This window comes from Equus przewalskii, chromosome 24, assembly GCF_037783145.1.
Source record: "Equus przewalskii isolate Varuska chromosome 24, EquPr2, whole genome shotgun sequence".
NCBI lineage: Eukaryota > Metazoa > Chordata > Mammalia > Perissodactyla > Equidae > Equus > Equus przewalskii.
In genome coordinates this window covers 5,138,000-5,155,173 of record NC_091854.1, presented here as the reverse complement: position 1 = coordinate 5,155,173, position 17,174 = coordinate 5,138,000, and the positions used below count along the sequence as shown (strand labels likewise).

The 17,174-nt window shown below is 43.5% G+C and overlaps 1 protein-coding gene and 1 long non-coding RNA gene across 5 annotated transcripts in view; one reads left to right on the top strand and one right to left on the bottom strand.

Annotated features, from left to right (window-relative positions):
- LOC103552817 (uncharacterized) overlaps positions 1–1,762 on the bottom strand; it is a 19,246-nt gene extending 17,484 nt beyond the window's left edge. Inside the window, exons 1-2 of one of the 2 annotated variants that reach the window (XR_011532533.1) lie at positions 1,551–1,664; positions 103–273 (exon numbers count right to left, since the gene is read on the bottom strand). This is a non-coding gene — a long non-coding RNA (uncharacterized lncRNA). Of the gene's footprint in view, positions 1–102; positions 274–1,550 lie in introns of both variants that reach the window. The other variant, XR_011532534.1, reaches the window with a different exon arrangement.
- On the top strand, positions 1,005–17,174 carry RWDD3 (RWD domain containing 3). 3 transcript variants are annotated; one of them, XR_011532532.1, is made up of 6 exons: positions 1,005–1,162; positions 11,126–11,623; positions 13,670–13,785; positions 13,884–13,989; positions 14,648–14,715; positions 15,879–17,174. XR_011532532.1 is itself a non-coding variant. In XM_070592576.1 (6 exons), the coding sequence occupies exons 1-5, from the start codon at positions 1,078–1,080 to the stop codon at positions 14,711–14,713; spliced, it is 861 nt and encodes a 286-aa protein (XP_070448677.1). In that variant the 5' UTR covers positions 1,005–1,077; the 3' UTR covers positions 14,714–14,715; positions 15,879–17,174. The 3 variants fall into 3 exon arrangements, 2 of the variants coding, with proteins under 2 accessions (XP_070448677.1, XP_070448678.1); XM_070592576.1 differs by having other exon boundaries at positions 11,126–11,613; XM_070592577.1 differs by lacking the exons at positions 14,648–14,715; positions 15,879–17,174 and having other exon boundaries at positions 13,884–14,356.

The following is a 17,174-nucleotide window of genomic DNA, read 5'->3' as shown; positions in this document are numbered from 1 at the left end:
AAAGGACAAGCCAAGCATGCTGACGTACACGCTGTCACAGAGGATCACTGTAATCTTGTTCTCTAAACCAAAGCCGAAACAGAATGGATTGATAATTGTTACCTATTAGTATTGCTCAAATTCTTAAATTCAAGCGCTGGATTCAGGGATTATCATCTCATTTCAAAGCTTCAAGAGCCACACTGTTTTGCATGGATCGAATATCACAAAGTAAACTTGATTGTATCCTCAAAGGCCAAGGAGTTCCCTTAGCCCATTTCAACAGGGCTGTCCCTGAGAAGACAGGAGACAAACGTGGAATGGTATGACGGTGCACCCAGCACCTTGGACGCACAGCTCCCCACAAGGTCCCGGGCCACCCCAGGAATGTCCTTAGAATGCCAGCGCTGGCAGGTCCAACCCTCCCCTTCGGCATCCGTTAAAGAAAAGAAGTCTCAGGAATCCGATCCCTGTCCGGAGTCCCAGCGCGGGTTACAGCTCAGCATCTGGGGCTGTTACTGCCTGGCGCCTTTTCAGAGACTCCCAGACCGCCTGGGTCACTAATAGCTCCGCGAGGACGGAGAATCTCGTCCCTTCTCTTAAACTGCACCTTGCCCAACACCTCGTTCAATTTCCAGCCGGACAGGGCTAACCACCTCTCTGGTCACTGCCCTGCTTGTTTATTTCTTCCTAACTGCAAGGCTCCTTTCGCCATGGCGGTCCTCCAGCCCGCGGCCCAAGGCCGGGTCTGGGCAGCAAAGGCGAGTGTTCACAGCCTGGGCTAAAAGAGGAGATCGGGCTTTGCTGGGAGTCCTCTCGCTCTCAGGAAAGCAACAAGTGAGCCGCACGGTCGCCTCTGGCAGACACCCTGCCCCGGACCACCGAGCCTTTGCCCTCGGAGGGAAGTCCCTAGAATGGACGGCGCCTTGGGTCCGGAGTCAGTGGGAGGAGCTGTGGGCGGGACTTTCAGCGCCACCCCGCCCCCGCCCGGCCCGCGGCGCTGCAGAGACGCGGGGCGCCCCCTGGTGGCCGCCCGGCCGCGCTGCTCCGGGCCGGCGGCGGCGGAAGGGGAGGCGCGGAGCTGCTGGCCGCGCGGCCATGGCGGAGCGGGTGCGGGAGGAGCTCGCGGCCTTGGCTGCGATTTTCTGCGGGCCCGACGAGTGGGAGGTGCTGAGCCACTCAGGTGACTACCCTGCCCTGGGGCCCACACTTGGGGACCGGGCTAGTGGACTGATGGAATGACACGCACCGGGGACTGGAGTGGTGTCGGAGCAGGCGGGAGTGTGAGGCGACCCCCTAAAGCGGGGAGAGTGTCGCGCCCCGCTCGCCACTCTGCAGTCAGCGGAGAACCTGATGCCCAGGCGCCTGCGGCTCGCCGGCCCGTCCCTGCCTCCCGCGCCCCCAGCTCCGCGCCCGTCCCACCCCCCTATTGGCGGTCCCACCCCCCTGCGTGCCGGTCTCAGTCCCCGATCGTCCGTCCCAGTCCCACTCGCGAAGCGCCTGGCCCTTCGCGCCAGCCGTCCCCTCCTGGAATGGCTCCCACATGCTCTCCCAGGCCATCCTCTACTTACCCTTCAGATCTCACCTTAAAAAAAGGCCTATCCTGAACCCCCGTAGTTTAAACCCAGCTTCCGCAAATTGCATGATATCCTTTGTAAGCGCTAAGCATTGTGGCCTTCGGAGCGCTCACGGCAGTTTTAACTCTGTATGGGTATTTGGTTGTCTCAAGTTACGTGAGGGCAGGGCCCCTGTCTGTTTTGTCATCACAAAACTCTAGGCACCTAGAACAGTGCCAGGCACGTGGTAGGTAGTAATTGTGTGATGAATGAATCTTTGAATATCGCCCGGTGCTCCACCGCATACTTTTCTCAGGTGTTTCTGAGTTGATTGTTTTGCTGAAAGGTGGTTGCGGGTTACAGGCTCTTGAGGGCGCGTTTATCGTCAGCCCGCATTTACGGATTCCCTGCAAACATTGACAAAGACACCGCCCATGTCCTCTAGGAGCTTACAGTTTAGAAAGGTTCTTTGGCTATTTTTTGATGATGGTTAAAACTTTTTCTGCCCTTGTCCGTGGCTTCTAGTAAAGAAAAACCAAAACTGCAGCTTGTGAAAAAGTGCAGTGACGCAGATAATTTTTGATTTTCACTTAGATTTCAAATACATTATGTAAATTTTTTGGCATGGGATTTTAGCCTTCTGTTATGTTTCAGCTACTATCAAAATTGTCCTTCTGACCATAAATTGGTTGACCTTTAAGAAGGTCGTCTAGAGTGTAAGGGGTGTTGTGAGAAAGCTGTCTAGGAGTAAGACGGTTTCATGGGATCCATGTGGTGTGTTATTCACACCCAGAGCAGGGGTTGGCTCCTTTTTGTTTATTCTTTCTTGCATCCACCGTCTACACCCGTTCCTAAAGCTCTATGTTCCAGGCCCTGTGAACCAATTAGTGTGATGGAGCTGCTTTCTTTTTCGTGCCTAGTCTGTCTTGGAGCTTTTTGCAACAGTTGTTTAAAATCCATAGGAAAGGATTTACTCCCTTTAGTGTTTTCTAGTCGCCCCTCTTCTGATTGGGTAGCATTCGTAATTAATTCTTCATCATCTTACTTACCCGCTGTCTCTGCAGCTCTTGTTATTGATAATTACTTCTGCCTGAGGCAAGCTATTTGAAGAGATCATCAGTTTTCCTAAATTCCTTTATTATAGCTTAGTTGGGAATATCCTGGAAAAAAATGAACCTATGGTTTCCCATGACACCTTAAAGAGATGGAGTGGTAGTCATTTGGATCATGAGTGCACAGCTGAGCGTGAGACACTGCTGGTGGGTCAGAGAAAACTTAAAAAAGTAAGCATTTAAAGAAAGCAGTTTCTTAATATTGAGAACACTGTGGACCCTTTATCTGCTGTTAAATTGAGCATGACTTTCAAGCCATGCCTCCTAATTAATTTGATTCAATGTTCTGGCATCAATAAGTAATTGAATTATAAAAGAATTCAGTGTAACAACTTAGGACATTTTGTTGCTGAAAGGTTCACTGGAGAATAGAACAATTCAGTGATTGAAATCGGGATGTTTGATGTTCACAACTGGGCATGAAGGGTAAGGTAGGCCTTGTTAATAGCCCACAATAAACATACAGTGGGCTGCTGGCTGCTGCTCCAGGGTCACCGTCAGCTTGGCTGGGAGGCTATAACCTTGGTACCAGAACATTCTGAACCCCATCAGTTCCTTCCTGGCCTCCCCCAGATGGGCTTCGCCCTGTTGCTACTGGAATCAGGAGAACATTGTGTGGGATTGCACTTCTGGTGACAAGATAGCCCAGGAAGGCTCAGGCTGCCAGCCCAAGGATCAACTATTAAGGCCATAAGATGGAAGAGGGTGAATAGTTGAATTCAGTTCAGCTGGGTTAATTTAAGCTGAGACTTTCAGGGGATTTATGTACATTTGGCCTCTTTACTATGGTTATAGTAAGCTCATAGTAAGAGGCATCAGGTGTAACTACGTCTTAATGGGTGCAAACTGTGTAAGCCCCCACACTCCTGTCTACTAGGGAGGCCTGTGGGTAGACCAAATCAGGGGTATTCTGCCCCTCTCTGTGCAGTGCAGTCAGGCCAGGTGACAGGTTTAATGGGGTCACCTCCGCTGTACTTAATACTTTAAATGCATCTTACTTCATGAAGGGTGCTCTTAGCTTTATTTTACAGAGAAGATAACGCATGCTCAGGCTGGATAAGTAACCACTAGGTTCCAGAGTATATGGGCCTTTGCACTACATCGTGCTCCTTAATAGAGATGAGGCTGCTCCATCAGTAAAACAGTTCTTAGCAAGGATAACTCTTGACCAGAAAGAGAGAGCAATAATGAACACCCAGAGAAAACAGATGGGTATGACCCAGCTTATGTTCAAGATAATTCTGAAAGAGAGTATCTACATGCATGTGTGTGCATACCTATGAAATAGATGAGATTTGTATTGTTGTAAATCTTCATTTTCCTGATAAGGTGATTGAGGATCACAGAGATTATATTGCCATAGTCAATGCTCATTATACGTAGAATTGCATTTCTGGAAATTAACTCACAGATCAAAAAGTTGTAAAATGGGAAGTAAGACCCAACATCATAAAATATGTTTGCTCAGAAACTTCAGAGTGAATTTTTGTATTCTGCTGGCACTAATGTTCAGATTGGATTGGGCCCTCCTGCAAAAATGAATCGTGGCTGTCACCCCCTCACCCCGCTAAATCTGCTCGGCTCTGTTTCCTGCTGATTGTCAGTACTGAACTCACCTCTGTAAAACCAGTTCAGCTTTGAACTTCACTTCTAAAGGATAGGATTGCCACTTTTAGCTTCATGCGTTTCTTAGTTTTTTGTATTTTTCCTGTGACCACATTTTAAATATATATAAAAATTCAGCTGAAACTTAAAAACAAGCACTAGTGGATGCATCCTTGTGGTGAGCCCCCTAGGAGCAAGAGGAAAAAAATCCTGTGCACGTGAAGGATGAGAGGGTGTTTGGAGCTTCTTAGTGGTTTGCTGTACAAAGTCTTACTCTGAGGATGTGTAAAAATTGCAAAGGAAAAAAAAAAGCAAGTCTAGGGAAAGTCAGTTGAATATGGGATATAAATGGTTTCTTAAAGGGCTCTAAATGAATCTTGAAGAACTCATTTTCTTAAATTTTGTTTACAATTTCCAGTGTCTTCCACTGCTAGACAGCATTTGTTGAGTTTCTACTGTGTGTGACCGTGAACCGGGTGAAGCCTGAAAATAACATTAGTGTAGAGTTTGGAGTTCAATTCAGCTTCTCTAGTTTGAATTTCTGTTGTTTGGGGTACGGTTAGGAGGATAATTTCTTTCATGTGCTTGTAAAGAAGAATGAGGTTTGAAACCTATTTCAATTAGTGTTTTAGTTATGAAATTGATACACTTATTATAAGGCAGAATGACTTATTAAAAACAAAACAACTAGAGGATGTGTATGTGAGCTTCAAGCAGAGGCAAGACCTATATCTTTTGGTAGGGTCTTTTTTTTTTCCTTTTTTTTTTGAAAGATTTTCTTTTTTTCCTTTTTCTCCCCAAAGCCCCCTGGTACATAGTTGTATATTCTTCGTTGTGGATCCTTCTAGTCGTGGCATGTGGAACGCTGCCTCAGCGTGGTTTGGTGAGCAGTGCCATGTCCGCGCCCAGGATTCAAACCAACGAAACACTGGGCTGCCTGCAGTGGAGCGCGCGAACTTAACCCCTTGGCCACAGGGCCAGCCCCTGGTAGGGTCTTTAAAATAGATGAAAATAGTCTTGGAACTTCTGAAAATTTTAGTTTTCCAGGGCAGGCATAAGTTTCCTAGAGCATCGATGTTTATTGTGAATGATGAGTTGGTGAGTTAAATTTAATAATTAGAATTGTGTGGAGCCAGGGAGGGACAGAGATTAACATTCGATTTAGAGCAGAATTATTTTTCTGTTGATCACTCTGTTTCTAAGCTGTTAATAATCTTAAAAACAGATAGGGGCAACTTCATTTTCTTTTTTTTAATGAAAAAAAAAAAACCCCAACAAGCCCAACGTCAGACTGACTATGCATGTGTTACGTGAAAAATTCTGAGGCGAAAAGGAGCTGGTTTAATTGCATCTACAAACTAAGGCCGATGAGAAATGGAAGGGTAATATACATTCTTCTAGAGTTTTTGGGAGAAAATGAGTTTTTATTTATTTATTTTTTTGAGGAAGATTAGCCCTGAGCTAACTATTGCCAATCCTCCTCTTTTTGCTGAGGAAGACTGGCCCTGAGCTAACATCCATGCCCATCTTCCTCTACTTTATATGTGGGACGCCTCCCACAACATGGCTTTTGCCAAGCGGTGCCATGTCCGCACCCGGGATCCGAACCGGGGAACCCTGGGCCGCTGAAGCGAAACGTGCACACTTAACCGTTGTGCCACTGGGCTGGCCCCAGAAAATGAGTTTTTAAAAGAATATGTAATTTTATGACCACATTAAATATCACCAGAATGGGGTATGTTATTGGGCTTTTCATTTTCTTACAGAGATAACATCATTTTGTGTAATTTTAGTTTGTGGCTCTAGTGTGTGTGTGGTGGGGGATGAGGAGGCACCCAGAAGACCAATTAGAAAGAACGTTAATCCTTTCCAATTCTTAAAAGAATTAAAGCAGTTTTTCTTCTAAACATCTAATAATTTTGCAATTTTATGTGGCAAAATTCAGTGTTTTCTCCTATGGCTTTTCTATTTGCTGACTAGGATGAGAAAATAACTAAGAGAAGCATAATGAAAATTGGTAAGGATTTGAATGGCTAGCTCTACAGCCATTCAAGACTTTCTCCCAGAACAGCCCGTTTCTGTCAGTTAGTTCATGACACTGGGGAGGAGGAGGTGGGTGTTGATATGGCAGAGACTGGAGGACACTGGGTTTTGGAGTTTTGATCAGAAAGGGAGAAGTGTGTTTGTGGGCATAGACACTGTATTAGTTTCCTTGGGCTGCTGTAACAAATTACCACAAACGCAGTGGCTTAAAACACCACACATTTATTCCCTTATAGTTCTTGAGGTCAGAAGTCTGAAATCCGTCTCACTGGGCTGAAATCACGTTGTCAGCAGGGCTGCACTCCCTCTTGGGGCCCGAGGCGAGAAGCCGTTTCCTTACCTTTCCCAGCTGCCAGAGCTGGGTTCCTTGCTCCCCTTGGCTCGTGGTCCCCCCTCCATCTTGAAAGGCAGCCACATGGCATCTGGCTTCAGTGATTACATTGCCACCTTCTGTGGCAAAATCTCCCTCTGCCTCCCTCTTGTAAGGACACTGTGATGACATTTAGGGCCCACTGGATAATCGAGGTTAACCTGCCATCTCAGGATCACATCTGCAAAGAACCTTTTGCCATGTCAGGTAACGTAATCACAGGTTCGGGCATCAGGGCATGAATGTCTGGGCCATTACGCAGCCTACCACAGGTGCCAGTGGCCGCCACAGTGAGGCCCCTGATTACAAACTGGGGGCGTGATGCTCAGAACTGAGTAACTGTAAAATGTAAAAGTTTCTTGTAACCCATTGTATTTTAGTTGTTGTCTAAAAAGAAAGTAGATATATTCCAGTGGTGAAGAAAACAGTTAATTTGGTTCAACTACAATAATTCTGAGTATGAAGACACCACAAAATAAGTCCAAAGTACCATGGAAATCACCAGATAGACTTTAGAGAGGTGCTTGGTGGTTGAACAAAGATCCCAGCAGGCAGAAAGTGGGGAGTTATGGGCCTTCTTGGCATATAGGATAGCAGGAGCAAGGCCCAGAGACAGGAAACCAGAGACAGTATTAGTGTAAAATGGGTTAGTTGGAGCAAGGAGTAAGGGGAGAGGACGTTGGAGTGGTAGGCCCCTCCGTGGATGGAGGAATTTGTAATTTGTTTGTCAGTCTGGGAGAGTGGCATAGGATAATTTGGTGTGAGGAGAGGCAGGTGGTGAGGAGCCCACTATTGCAGAAACCAGAGAAAGGCCTGAATTAGGATGGTGGTTGTGAATGGAAAGGAGAGAAATTCTGGAGAACTTTGGCAATTGAACATGAAGTATGAAGCAAGGAGGGGAAAAAAAAGAGTCACAAGTGACTTTAAGATTTCAAGCTTGGGTAGCTAGAGTGAGAAAGTTGTTTATGGGATTACACTTTAAAGAATGCCTGTGCATTCAGGGGGTTAGAAAAAGAAGACAAAGCAGGAAAGGAATGATCAGAGATGTAGGAAAAGAACCAGGACAATGTGGTGTCTGGGAGAGATGGGAAGAGAGAATTTTGAGAAGGAGATTGGTTCAGTAGATTCAGATGCTGTGGAAAGGTAGGGCAGGATGAAGGTCACTGGATGTGGCTGTGTCACGGGTCCCCAAACCACCCTCAGCCTTGATGATTTGCTAGAAGGACTCAGAACTCAGAAAAGCTGGTATACTCATGGTTACAATTTGTTACAGCAAAAGGACACATTAAAATCAGCAAAGAGAAAAGGCACATGGAGTGAAGTCCAGGAGAAACCAGCTGCAAGCTTCCAGTTGTCCTTTTCCAGTGGAGTCACAGCACCATGCTTAGTTCTCTCAGCCATAGTGTGACAACACGTGAGGAGTGTTGCCAACAAGGGAAGTTCACGTGAACTGTGGGGTCCAAATTTTTATGGGGCATCAATCATGTAGACTTTCCCCGCCTGTGTAACTGATGTCACTTCCTCAGACTCCAGTCCCCAGAGTAAGAAGATTCACTGTAAATTTTAATCAAACTGGTACCCTGTGGTCCAAGGCCTCAGGTATCCCAAAACCACTCTTCTCAGGCAGAATATGCCAGGGGCTCAGAGCTCATCTCCCAGGAGCCAGCCAAGGGCCAGTCCTGAAGACACACCTTTCTTGGGAGTGTGCAGGGTTTGAGCAACACAGGCCTGCTGAATTAGCTTCTTCCTGCAGGTCAGAGGTTAGGAGGTCACAGGTGATGTTTGAGAGAGCTTCAGAGACAAGTGATGATAGAAGTCTCAGTACAAGTAGTTATGGAGACTGGTTTCCAGTTTATGGGAAAGTGGATGCAGGTGGTGAGCTTTCTATTTCCAGAAGATTGAAAATGAAGGACAGAGAAAGATAGGTCTGTAGTTTAAGTGAATGAGTAGCATTGCATTTTGGTTTTTTTGAAGCAAGGAGAAGGTAAATATTTTGTAAGCGGAAGAGAAGCAGAGATTTGAGGGAGGGATGGAAAAGGCAGGCACTAGAGAAGTGCTCACAATTGGAACTGCATCTTGGATATGGCAGGGTTTGCTGTGGGAGGGAGGAGGACGCTTCTTCCTTGGAGGGAAGAGTGGAAAGGAGAGAGCAAGGTGGTGAAACAACTGTACGTATCACCAAGTGGTCAAGCAGCTCCTGAGGAGCGGCAGCAGCTGCAGCTGCCAGGTGGCTGGCGTGCTGCCGTAGAGTCAGCCGGGCAGGAGGCAGTGACCCGGGTGGGTTTAGACAGTTTGCTACTCACTGCACAGCAGGCAGCATGAACTTCAGGTTCACCTTGGGTGCCCTTGTCCCCAAGTTCCATAGGACGATGTGGAGGTAGGCCCATGTGGATTCTGTGCACACAGTGGGTCTTTGTCACAGCTGAGGATCACTGAGCTTAGGAATCCCCCAATCTTACAAGGTGGCTGCTAGCAATCCTGCCCCCCGCTTTGTGCTGAAGGAGTGTGTTGTCTTTATTATACTGGTCTGGAAACAAATCTACCCTCTGATCTGGAGGGAGAGGCTCTCTAGCTGCTAGGGCTGTCTGCTGTGCCAGCGACCTTGAACAGAGCTTTGAATACCCTTTCTCAGAAGAACTTCGGAAATGTCGTCCTGTAGAGCATCATCTCTATGGAGATAACATAAAATACATGTTTATATAACTTGTATGTATATGTGTTTATACGTAAAGAAGTTTTAAGTGCAGAAGAGAAGTCAAGGAAGATCACTTTGGATATGTCCACTCTTTCATGTTGTGAAACGCTGGATTGAGTCCATGTGACAGGATCTGCATCTTAACCACATTTTTTTCCCTTGGAGACCCGTGCAGTGCCTTGGGTCTAAAATGGACTCAGCGAATGTTTGTTGATTGGTGAATGAATGAAGAGCTTTAAACATTTTGCCTCCCCCTTAGTAGAAAAAGTGGTCTCCCTAGATGATTTCTGGAGAGTTCATTTAGCCTAATGGTTCTATGTTGTCTGTAGGTATTTATAATACTCGTTTCACATAGTGAAATGTACTGATCTAACTGACATGTGGGGAGCCTACTTTATAATAAAATAATTTTTAAAAAAGATAGGTAACTGGGTGGAAGAAAGAAGGGTTTTGAGAAACTGGTGATGGCTTGTAGAGGAGTGCACTCATTTAGATTTGGAAAATTTTTCTTTGTGCAGTACACATTTTACTTATGTAATGTGAATTTAAGTTGTATCATTTTAATATGGTCTTTATAGTGGTTACTGCCTGTGTTTCTGGGTGGTGTCTTAAAATAGTAGTGCTTTGCTGCTGAAACAGAAGATTCTATTAAAGAAAAAACTCTTGTGTAACAGATGTGTTTGGTCCTGTATGAATCAATGTCTGTAACAACGGCTTTTACATAAACGGAATTGGATGGCTAGAAAGCCATTTTCATGTTCTGTTAGGTTCTTTAAAAGGGGAATATGTTCAGGTTTCAGTTGTGGAGGCTGTTGAGCAGCGATCCAGGTATGAAAATGGGAAAGGTTTGACTGCCTCTCTTGTGAAGAGAAGGAACAAGGGCGAGTGGAGAAAGAAGTCGGGGAGAGAGAGGCAAGTGAGCTTCAAAGCGATTGGTCTGCACCCGCTTCTGTTCTCCTCTGCTCTTCTGATCTGTGTGTTTCTGCCCCCTGCAGAAGGAATCAGCCTGACGTTTTATCAACTTTTTTGAAAAATGGGGTGAAGTGGTGTGGAACACATCAGAGGGGTGAAGTGGAGCAAATCTGAAAGAGAGCAGAGTGTTTCATCTCATACCCTATGTGTGCGCTTGCCTCTCCTTACGGAGCCAGAAGCGGCTGACTTGATGTCCGCCCAATTTTAGTTCATCTCGCTACCTTCATGTTACACTGATACTAATACATTTGAAGTAAGAGGAGAGCGGGTCCAGGCAGCGACGCTGTCAGGCACAGTCGTGCACACTCTGCAACCACAACCACACAGCGTTCAGGGTTTGCTTCGAGTTGGACTTACCACAAAATGACCTTTATTGGATTTAGTGTATAACTTTCAGATTAATTAGTGATTTTATATATACACGACGTCATTTCTTTGAATGTTCATATGAGTTTATTAGGGGTTTCCAGAATTATCAACTAAGTCTGGGTGGAAAAATGTTTTACGATGAGAAATCATTCTGGTAACTGTAATAAAAATGGGGGTGATAGCAACTGTAAATGCCAGCGAAGTCCTGGGTGCTGGTGTGTGTGCGTCCTTGAATATGTGCGTGTGGTTGAAGGAAATAATCCGTCAGTCATGGCTTTCTTAGTATTATGTGTCTCTTCATAAAACAACTCAAGAGTTTTCACATGGAAAATAAATCAAGACTTGAAACAGAAATTTTAACTTGTTAGTGTTCCATTCAAATTGAATTATGTACAGCTAATCATTGTTTTTGGATGCCTTCCAGAAACAGATGGGACCGTGTTCAGAATTCGCACAAAAGCCGAAGGACTTACGGATGCGGATGTACCCTTAGAGTTGGTGTTCCATTTACCGGTTAGCTACCCCTCGTGTCTGCCTGGTGTCTCAGTTAACTGTGAACACCTGACCCGGGCCCAGTGCGTGACTGTGAAAGAGAAGTTACTTGAGCGAGCAGAGAACCTTGCATCAGAACCTATGGTTCACGAGCTGGTTCTCTGGATTCAGCAGAATCTCAGGCACATCCTCAACCAACCAGAAACTGGAAGAGGCAGTGAGACGTGTGCTCTTGCAGCAAGCACGGCCGTGGATGATGGACTGTGGGTAACTCTTTTACATTTAGACCACATGAGAGCAAAGACTAAATACGTCAAAACTGTGGAGAAGTGGGCTTCCGACTTAAGACTGACGGGAAGACTGATGTTCATGGGTAAAATAATACTGATTTTACTACAAGGAGACAGAAGCAACATCAAGGTGCCAAAAGGTTTAATGTTGAATATGAATTTGGGTATTTGCTGCTAAAATGGTGTCTCTCTTGTGTGTTTTATAACAGTGGGGCAGATGAATCACCAAGATGTTTCTCCTTCATTACCGTGTGCATGGATCTCCATTTTCTTTTTTAAGAATGTGTTTACTTCTAATGACAGCTATAAGTTTGTAAGGCTTGAAGAATAAGTATAAGGCTATCCAAAAAATCATGCCACTTAACAAAAGTGATAGGTTATAAAAAAATCTCTGTGGAGCATGAGTGTTTGTTTCTGTAATTAGCTTCGAGCCTCAACTTCATAAATGTGCACCAGAAGTTCCTGCATATTTTTATTTCTTTCCTTAGTTAGGCACAGTGAGGTGTATATTTGTGGGTAGTCTGCAAAAATTTTAACTTTTTAGCAGTGAAAGTTGCATTCTGACACTTTAATTTGGTATCTGTGATACCTGGAAAGAGGAGCTGGTCCCTCCCAGCCGGGATTCCGTGTGAGTGGGAGAATCATTAGGGCTGGCAGCATGTCACCTCCTACCTGACATCTGCTTTCCACCTGACTTGTCTCAGCAGCTGCTTTCAAAATCATCGTCTTCTTCAGATTTTTCAAGTTCTCATTCTAAACTCATCTAACCTGTTTTATGTGGGACCAGACGAGGAAAGCTGCTTGCTGTATTTCAGATCGTAAAAGAGCTACAAATCACTTAATAGGTTTTATGCTTTCAGATGGGTTGGGTCAAGAGTAATTACAATCGAATTTATTTAAACAGCTTTAGCTTGCACAGTCTATGATCGTAAAGATTTGTAGAATAACTACCTAGCTTTTTCATGACTGGCTCTTGTCACAAAACTAGTTTGGCATTTGGTTAACCAGATTAGTGCGGGGTTATAGCATATAGACACAACGAATAATTCAGATTTAATATAGGTCCTGGATTGAGTTCTGACCAAGGAACAACATATTTTAAGGTGATTTATAGTAGATCTATAAAACTTGATCCTTTTGGGTAAAATGCTGGCTGACGAAATGAATACAAATTAATTTCCTTACTCCTATTTCCCCAAAAGGCTCGGATTTTTCTTTAAGCCAGCTCAGTCATGCACTTTAGGCTAAGTGCAGCTGTTTCACAAATGCTGTTACTCAGATTGGATCCATCAGTTAATTAACAAGTATTTATTCATGTGACTAGAACTCTGCTAATGTAGAGAAATTGTACTTTTTTTTTTTGCTGAGGAAGAGTAGCCCTGAGCTAACATCTGCTGCCAATCCTCCTCTTTTTGCTGAGGAAGACTGGCCCTGAGCTAAAATACATGCCCATCTTCCTCTATATGTGGGATGCCTGCCACAGCATGGCTTGCCAAGCGGTGCCATGTCTGTACCCGGGATCCAAACTGGCGAACCGCGGGCCGCCGAAGCAGAATGTGCGCACTTAACTGTTGTGTCACCGGGCCGGCCCTGAGAAGTTATACTTTTTAAAGAATTTTTTCTTTTTTATTAGCTGTCCCTAAAATGCCATTTAATGTAAGGATCTCTCTTAAATTTTTATAAGATTGTATATCAGGATTGATAGATGCCATCAATTTGGAATGGTAAGTGCTCTGTGCCTGTTAACTTCACGCAGACACAGAAGCAGTAATGGTAATGACAGTAGCTGGTGGTCTTCAGTGTGCCAGGCACTCCTCTCAGTGCTCTGCGTGCGTTAACTCATTTAATCAGCACAACTTCCCATAAGGTAGGTGCTGTTTTGAGTATTGTTTATGGAGTAGGGTACTGAGGCACAGAAGGTTAAGGTACCCAGCCCAGAATCAGACCTCGTAGGCTGTCCAGATTTATTCCTGCATAGTTCGATGACATCCTTCTTTACTCCTGTGTTCCTCAGTACTTTATGCTGCCAAGTACGTGAAAACCCTGTGTAACTTTCCTACTGCTTGACTCAGAAAGATGGTATTCTTTCAGCATGAAAATAAGTCTGCAGGTCTAAGGCTCCTTTAAAACTAGGACTTTGAGATTCAGAGTAAGATACGTATTTAACATACTGATTTATCGTTTAGGAGTACCTGATTCTTCAGAAAACCTCCAAAGTCGATGTGGACTCAAGTGGAAAGAAATGCAGAGAGAAAATGATTAGTGTACTCGCTGAAACAAAAGTACAGACAGAACACAAAAGGTATAATTTAGTACTATTGCAGATGGAAAAGCAACTGAATGGGTAATTACACTCTGACAAATCTAGGCATCTTCATGAGTTTCTCTTGTATAATGCAGGTTTCTGGCATTTGAAGTCAAAGAGTATTCATCGTTGGATGAGTTACAAAAGGAATTTGAAACTGCAGGACTTAAGAAGCTTTTCTCCGAATTTGTACTTGGGCTGGTAAAATGAAGTGGAAGATAGGAATCATTTAGTAAAACAGCTGTGGTTTTTTTGCATTGGGTTTTGGGAGTGGCTAAGTGAAATACTCATAAGGGAACAATTTTAAAGTTTCTCTGAAGCAAAATGATAGACACCATCCCAACTTCAGGAGCAAAAGCCAATTCTGTTTATGGAATATTAAATGGTAAAAACACTCCTGTATTCTAATTTTTGCCAGTAAAGCCTAGGTTCAATAGTTGGAATGTTATTTGAAAGATAAATATAAGAAGATGATGATAAATGAGCTCTTGTGTTTATATAGAGGATTTGTTTGGAACTGAGCAATTTTCTGGCTAATTTTCTTGTAATTAAATGAATTTTTAAAAGCGTTGTTTTCATGTTTACTTTTTTCATGTTTACATTTTTAGCATTTGATCACGATTTTCCCCCGTTCAGCTTATTATGTCTAATGTTTTAAGTTGAATGTTAAGAAAAATATAACACTGATTTCTTTGTGGAATTGCGTAAATCGTTAGTTTAAATACAAACCAAAGAAATTCTATAGAACTTGATTTACAGTTGCTTTCTTTGGGGTCCCAGAATAGCATGGTACTTGCTAGTTATAGGACTAGAGAGTTGACTTAAATTAAAACTCTTTTTTGAACAATTTTCCTTCTAGTTTTATAAGGGAAGAAATGTTTCACACAAAATGAACTTGGCTTGCTGGATGGAGAAAGTTATCTAGAGGTAATATTTTTTATTTCTTCTGAAATTGGTTAAAAGTATGGTGATCCTAAAGTATATCTATCATGACCTAAGGAGAGAAGAAGCCATATGATAAAAGCTTATATTACAATGTGTAACAAAAGTGTAAGCAGGCATTTATATTTGAGAAAGGATATTTGTGTGCATGAAACCACCTGTGCTTCTGAAATAAGGGGCCCAGGGATGGAAGAGGGGCCAAAAGCAGATCCCTCTGACTACAGTCTGTGAAGTACAGTGGTGTCATTATGAAATTAGGACTGTCTGGAGAGAGGAGTGAGGAAACGTTGGATGCACCGAGCAGCGTTTCTTGACAGTGCTGCTCTGTGGCCGTGGCAGGTCCATCTGATTGTCTCATTTTCAGGCACTCTTAGAATTAAATTATACGTACCTGTTGATCATTTCATGGGGTTCTGTTAAGGAGGGAATTTTTGATTCATTTTATTTCATTTCAAGGTGTTTATGATTTTTTTTCCTGGAGAAATGGTAAGTGTAGTTAGGTCGTTTTATGGCACCAATATGCAAGGAGAAGCGACACTGCTGGCATGAAGAACTGAGGCTTGGAAATTCTGGGCTGGTCATTATTACCCCCTTCATTTGGTTTATTAAAAATAACATTAAAAGTGATCACCATCGTGGCTGTCACAGTAGCAGTAGGAGGAGGTTGGGTCTGAATTTTATCACAACAGAACTGCTGGTCCTCTATTTTCCCTTGACTCTTCTCTGCTCAGTTGTTTGCCACTTCATACTTTATGGTACTCCTCCAAACTTTTATCTTCAAATTTGACTCTCTAGCCTAGAGAAGAGTTTGAATCAGGTAAAATTGGATGTTAGTAATGACTTTCTCCAACTTAATTAAATTTCTACCTGCTCAAATTACCTTAGAAACAAGTATTGGTTATTATTACTTTCTTGGTTGTTTATACCTAAGTCTTTCACAAATATACACATCAGAATGCAAAACTAACCTTGACAGTGGTAGAGATTTATATAAATTTAATTTGATCTTTGGATAAAAAAATTTAAAATTATATGACAAAAGGCTGTAAGAGTTTCTTTGCAGTTTGTTTAATTTTAGTATTAAAGGAAGAGAATCTTAATTGTTTCCATTGATATTTTTGCCTCAAACTCTGATGCTTTCTTTTCAGCTTGAGGTACTTATGAAAAAATAATTGGGACTTCTGGAAGATAGAGGAGGTGAGGCCAAGAGCTGGGACTCCTGAAAAGCTACACTGTAGGTGTAAGAGTGAACTGTGTATAAACCAGTTGTCCTGGACTATGGCTAAGCTTTGAGGATTCTGGCAAGTGCAAAAGTCTTAAACTTTGAACTTGGATTAAGGTAGTCCATGATTCTCAAGTTCTCATATCCTTCAAACCTTTGGAGGAAGATATCATCCTAGGTGTCAAATTTTATCTATGAATAATTTTTAAATTCAATATCCAGCTAACAATCAGGGGTAATTGGACTCATGAAGAGACAAGATACTATGAGTGAGAAACAGCAGAAACAGTAGATGACAGAAATAGACCCCCAGGGACTCCAGATGCTGGAATTATCAGACATAGATCATGAAACAGTTACACGTAATATCTTCGTGGAGGTAGAAGTCAAACTTGAAACTGGAGTTAGAAACTGTGAAAGGTGACATGGCATATTTGAAAAACAACAACAACAAAATAAAGCAAATAGGAATTCTAGAACTGAAAAATGCAACAATTCAAGGGGCAGTTAATTAGTCAAAGTCCAACTAGGAAATCAGACAGTATTTCAAACAGTAAATTTCAAACAGAAATTGGTGACAAATGAGAAGATCTGGAAGAACAAAATGGGGAAGGAACAGGGCTGGATGACGGAAGGAACAGGGGAGGGCAACGGCAGTTCAGAAACTGCTAAGAGCTGTACCTGCTGCTGCCTTGTTGGAGACTGCTGTCATTGGTGCTAGATCTGCTGCGGTGGTCCAGCCTTCCTCTAAAATTGATGATGGGCAGGGTCTCTGACCTGTTGGAGTTCAGAACCACTCCACCGCTGCTGCCACAGCAACAACTACCAGCGACGACCACAGTGCTGCAACCTGTACTGCCTTCTGACCTCCAGCAGTGCTTCCTATTGAGCAAACCTAACAGGAATCCAGCTGGCAGAGAAGTCTGGGAAATTTGGGTTGCATATCCCAACCCCAGGAGAACAGAGCAGAATATAGGAGGATGGTAGTGTGTGTGTATGGAGAGAGGGGAGAGGGAGCTGAGCGCCTATAGTAAGTAACCAGCATAACCTTCCGTTTTAGCTGTTAAGCATCCACACACCACCTTCTGCCTGTATTTAAATTTCTGTACAACAACAACAGTTTTCTGCTTCTGTCTATGCAGATTTAACTGTCTTTTGTACAAATGAAGAAACTCTCACCTACCCCCAAAGGGGAGAAATAAAGTCGCATCAGTTTTTATTA

Excerpts from the sequence above, each read along its gene's own strand:
- RWDD3 (XM_070592576.1), top strand. The coding sequence starts at position 1,078 with ATGGCGGAGCGGGTGCGGGAGGAGCTCGCGGCCTTGGCTGCGATTTTC. Across the intron at positions 1,163-11,125 it reads GGAGGTGCTGAGCCACTCAG|AAACAGATGGGACCGTGTTC; the intron begins GTGACTACCCTG and ends GATGCCTTCCAG. Across the intron at positions 11,614-13,669 it reads GAGACAGAAGCAACATCAAG|GAGTACCTGATTCTTCAGAA; the intron begins GTGCCAAAAGGT and ends TTTATCGTTTAG.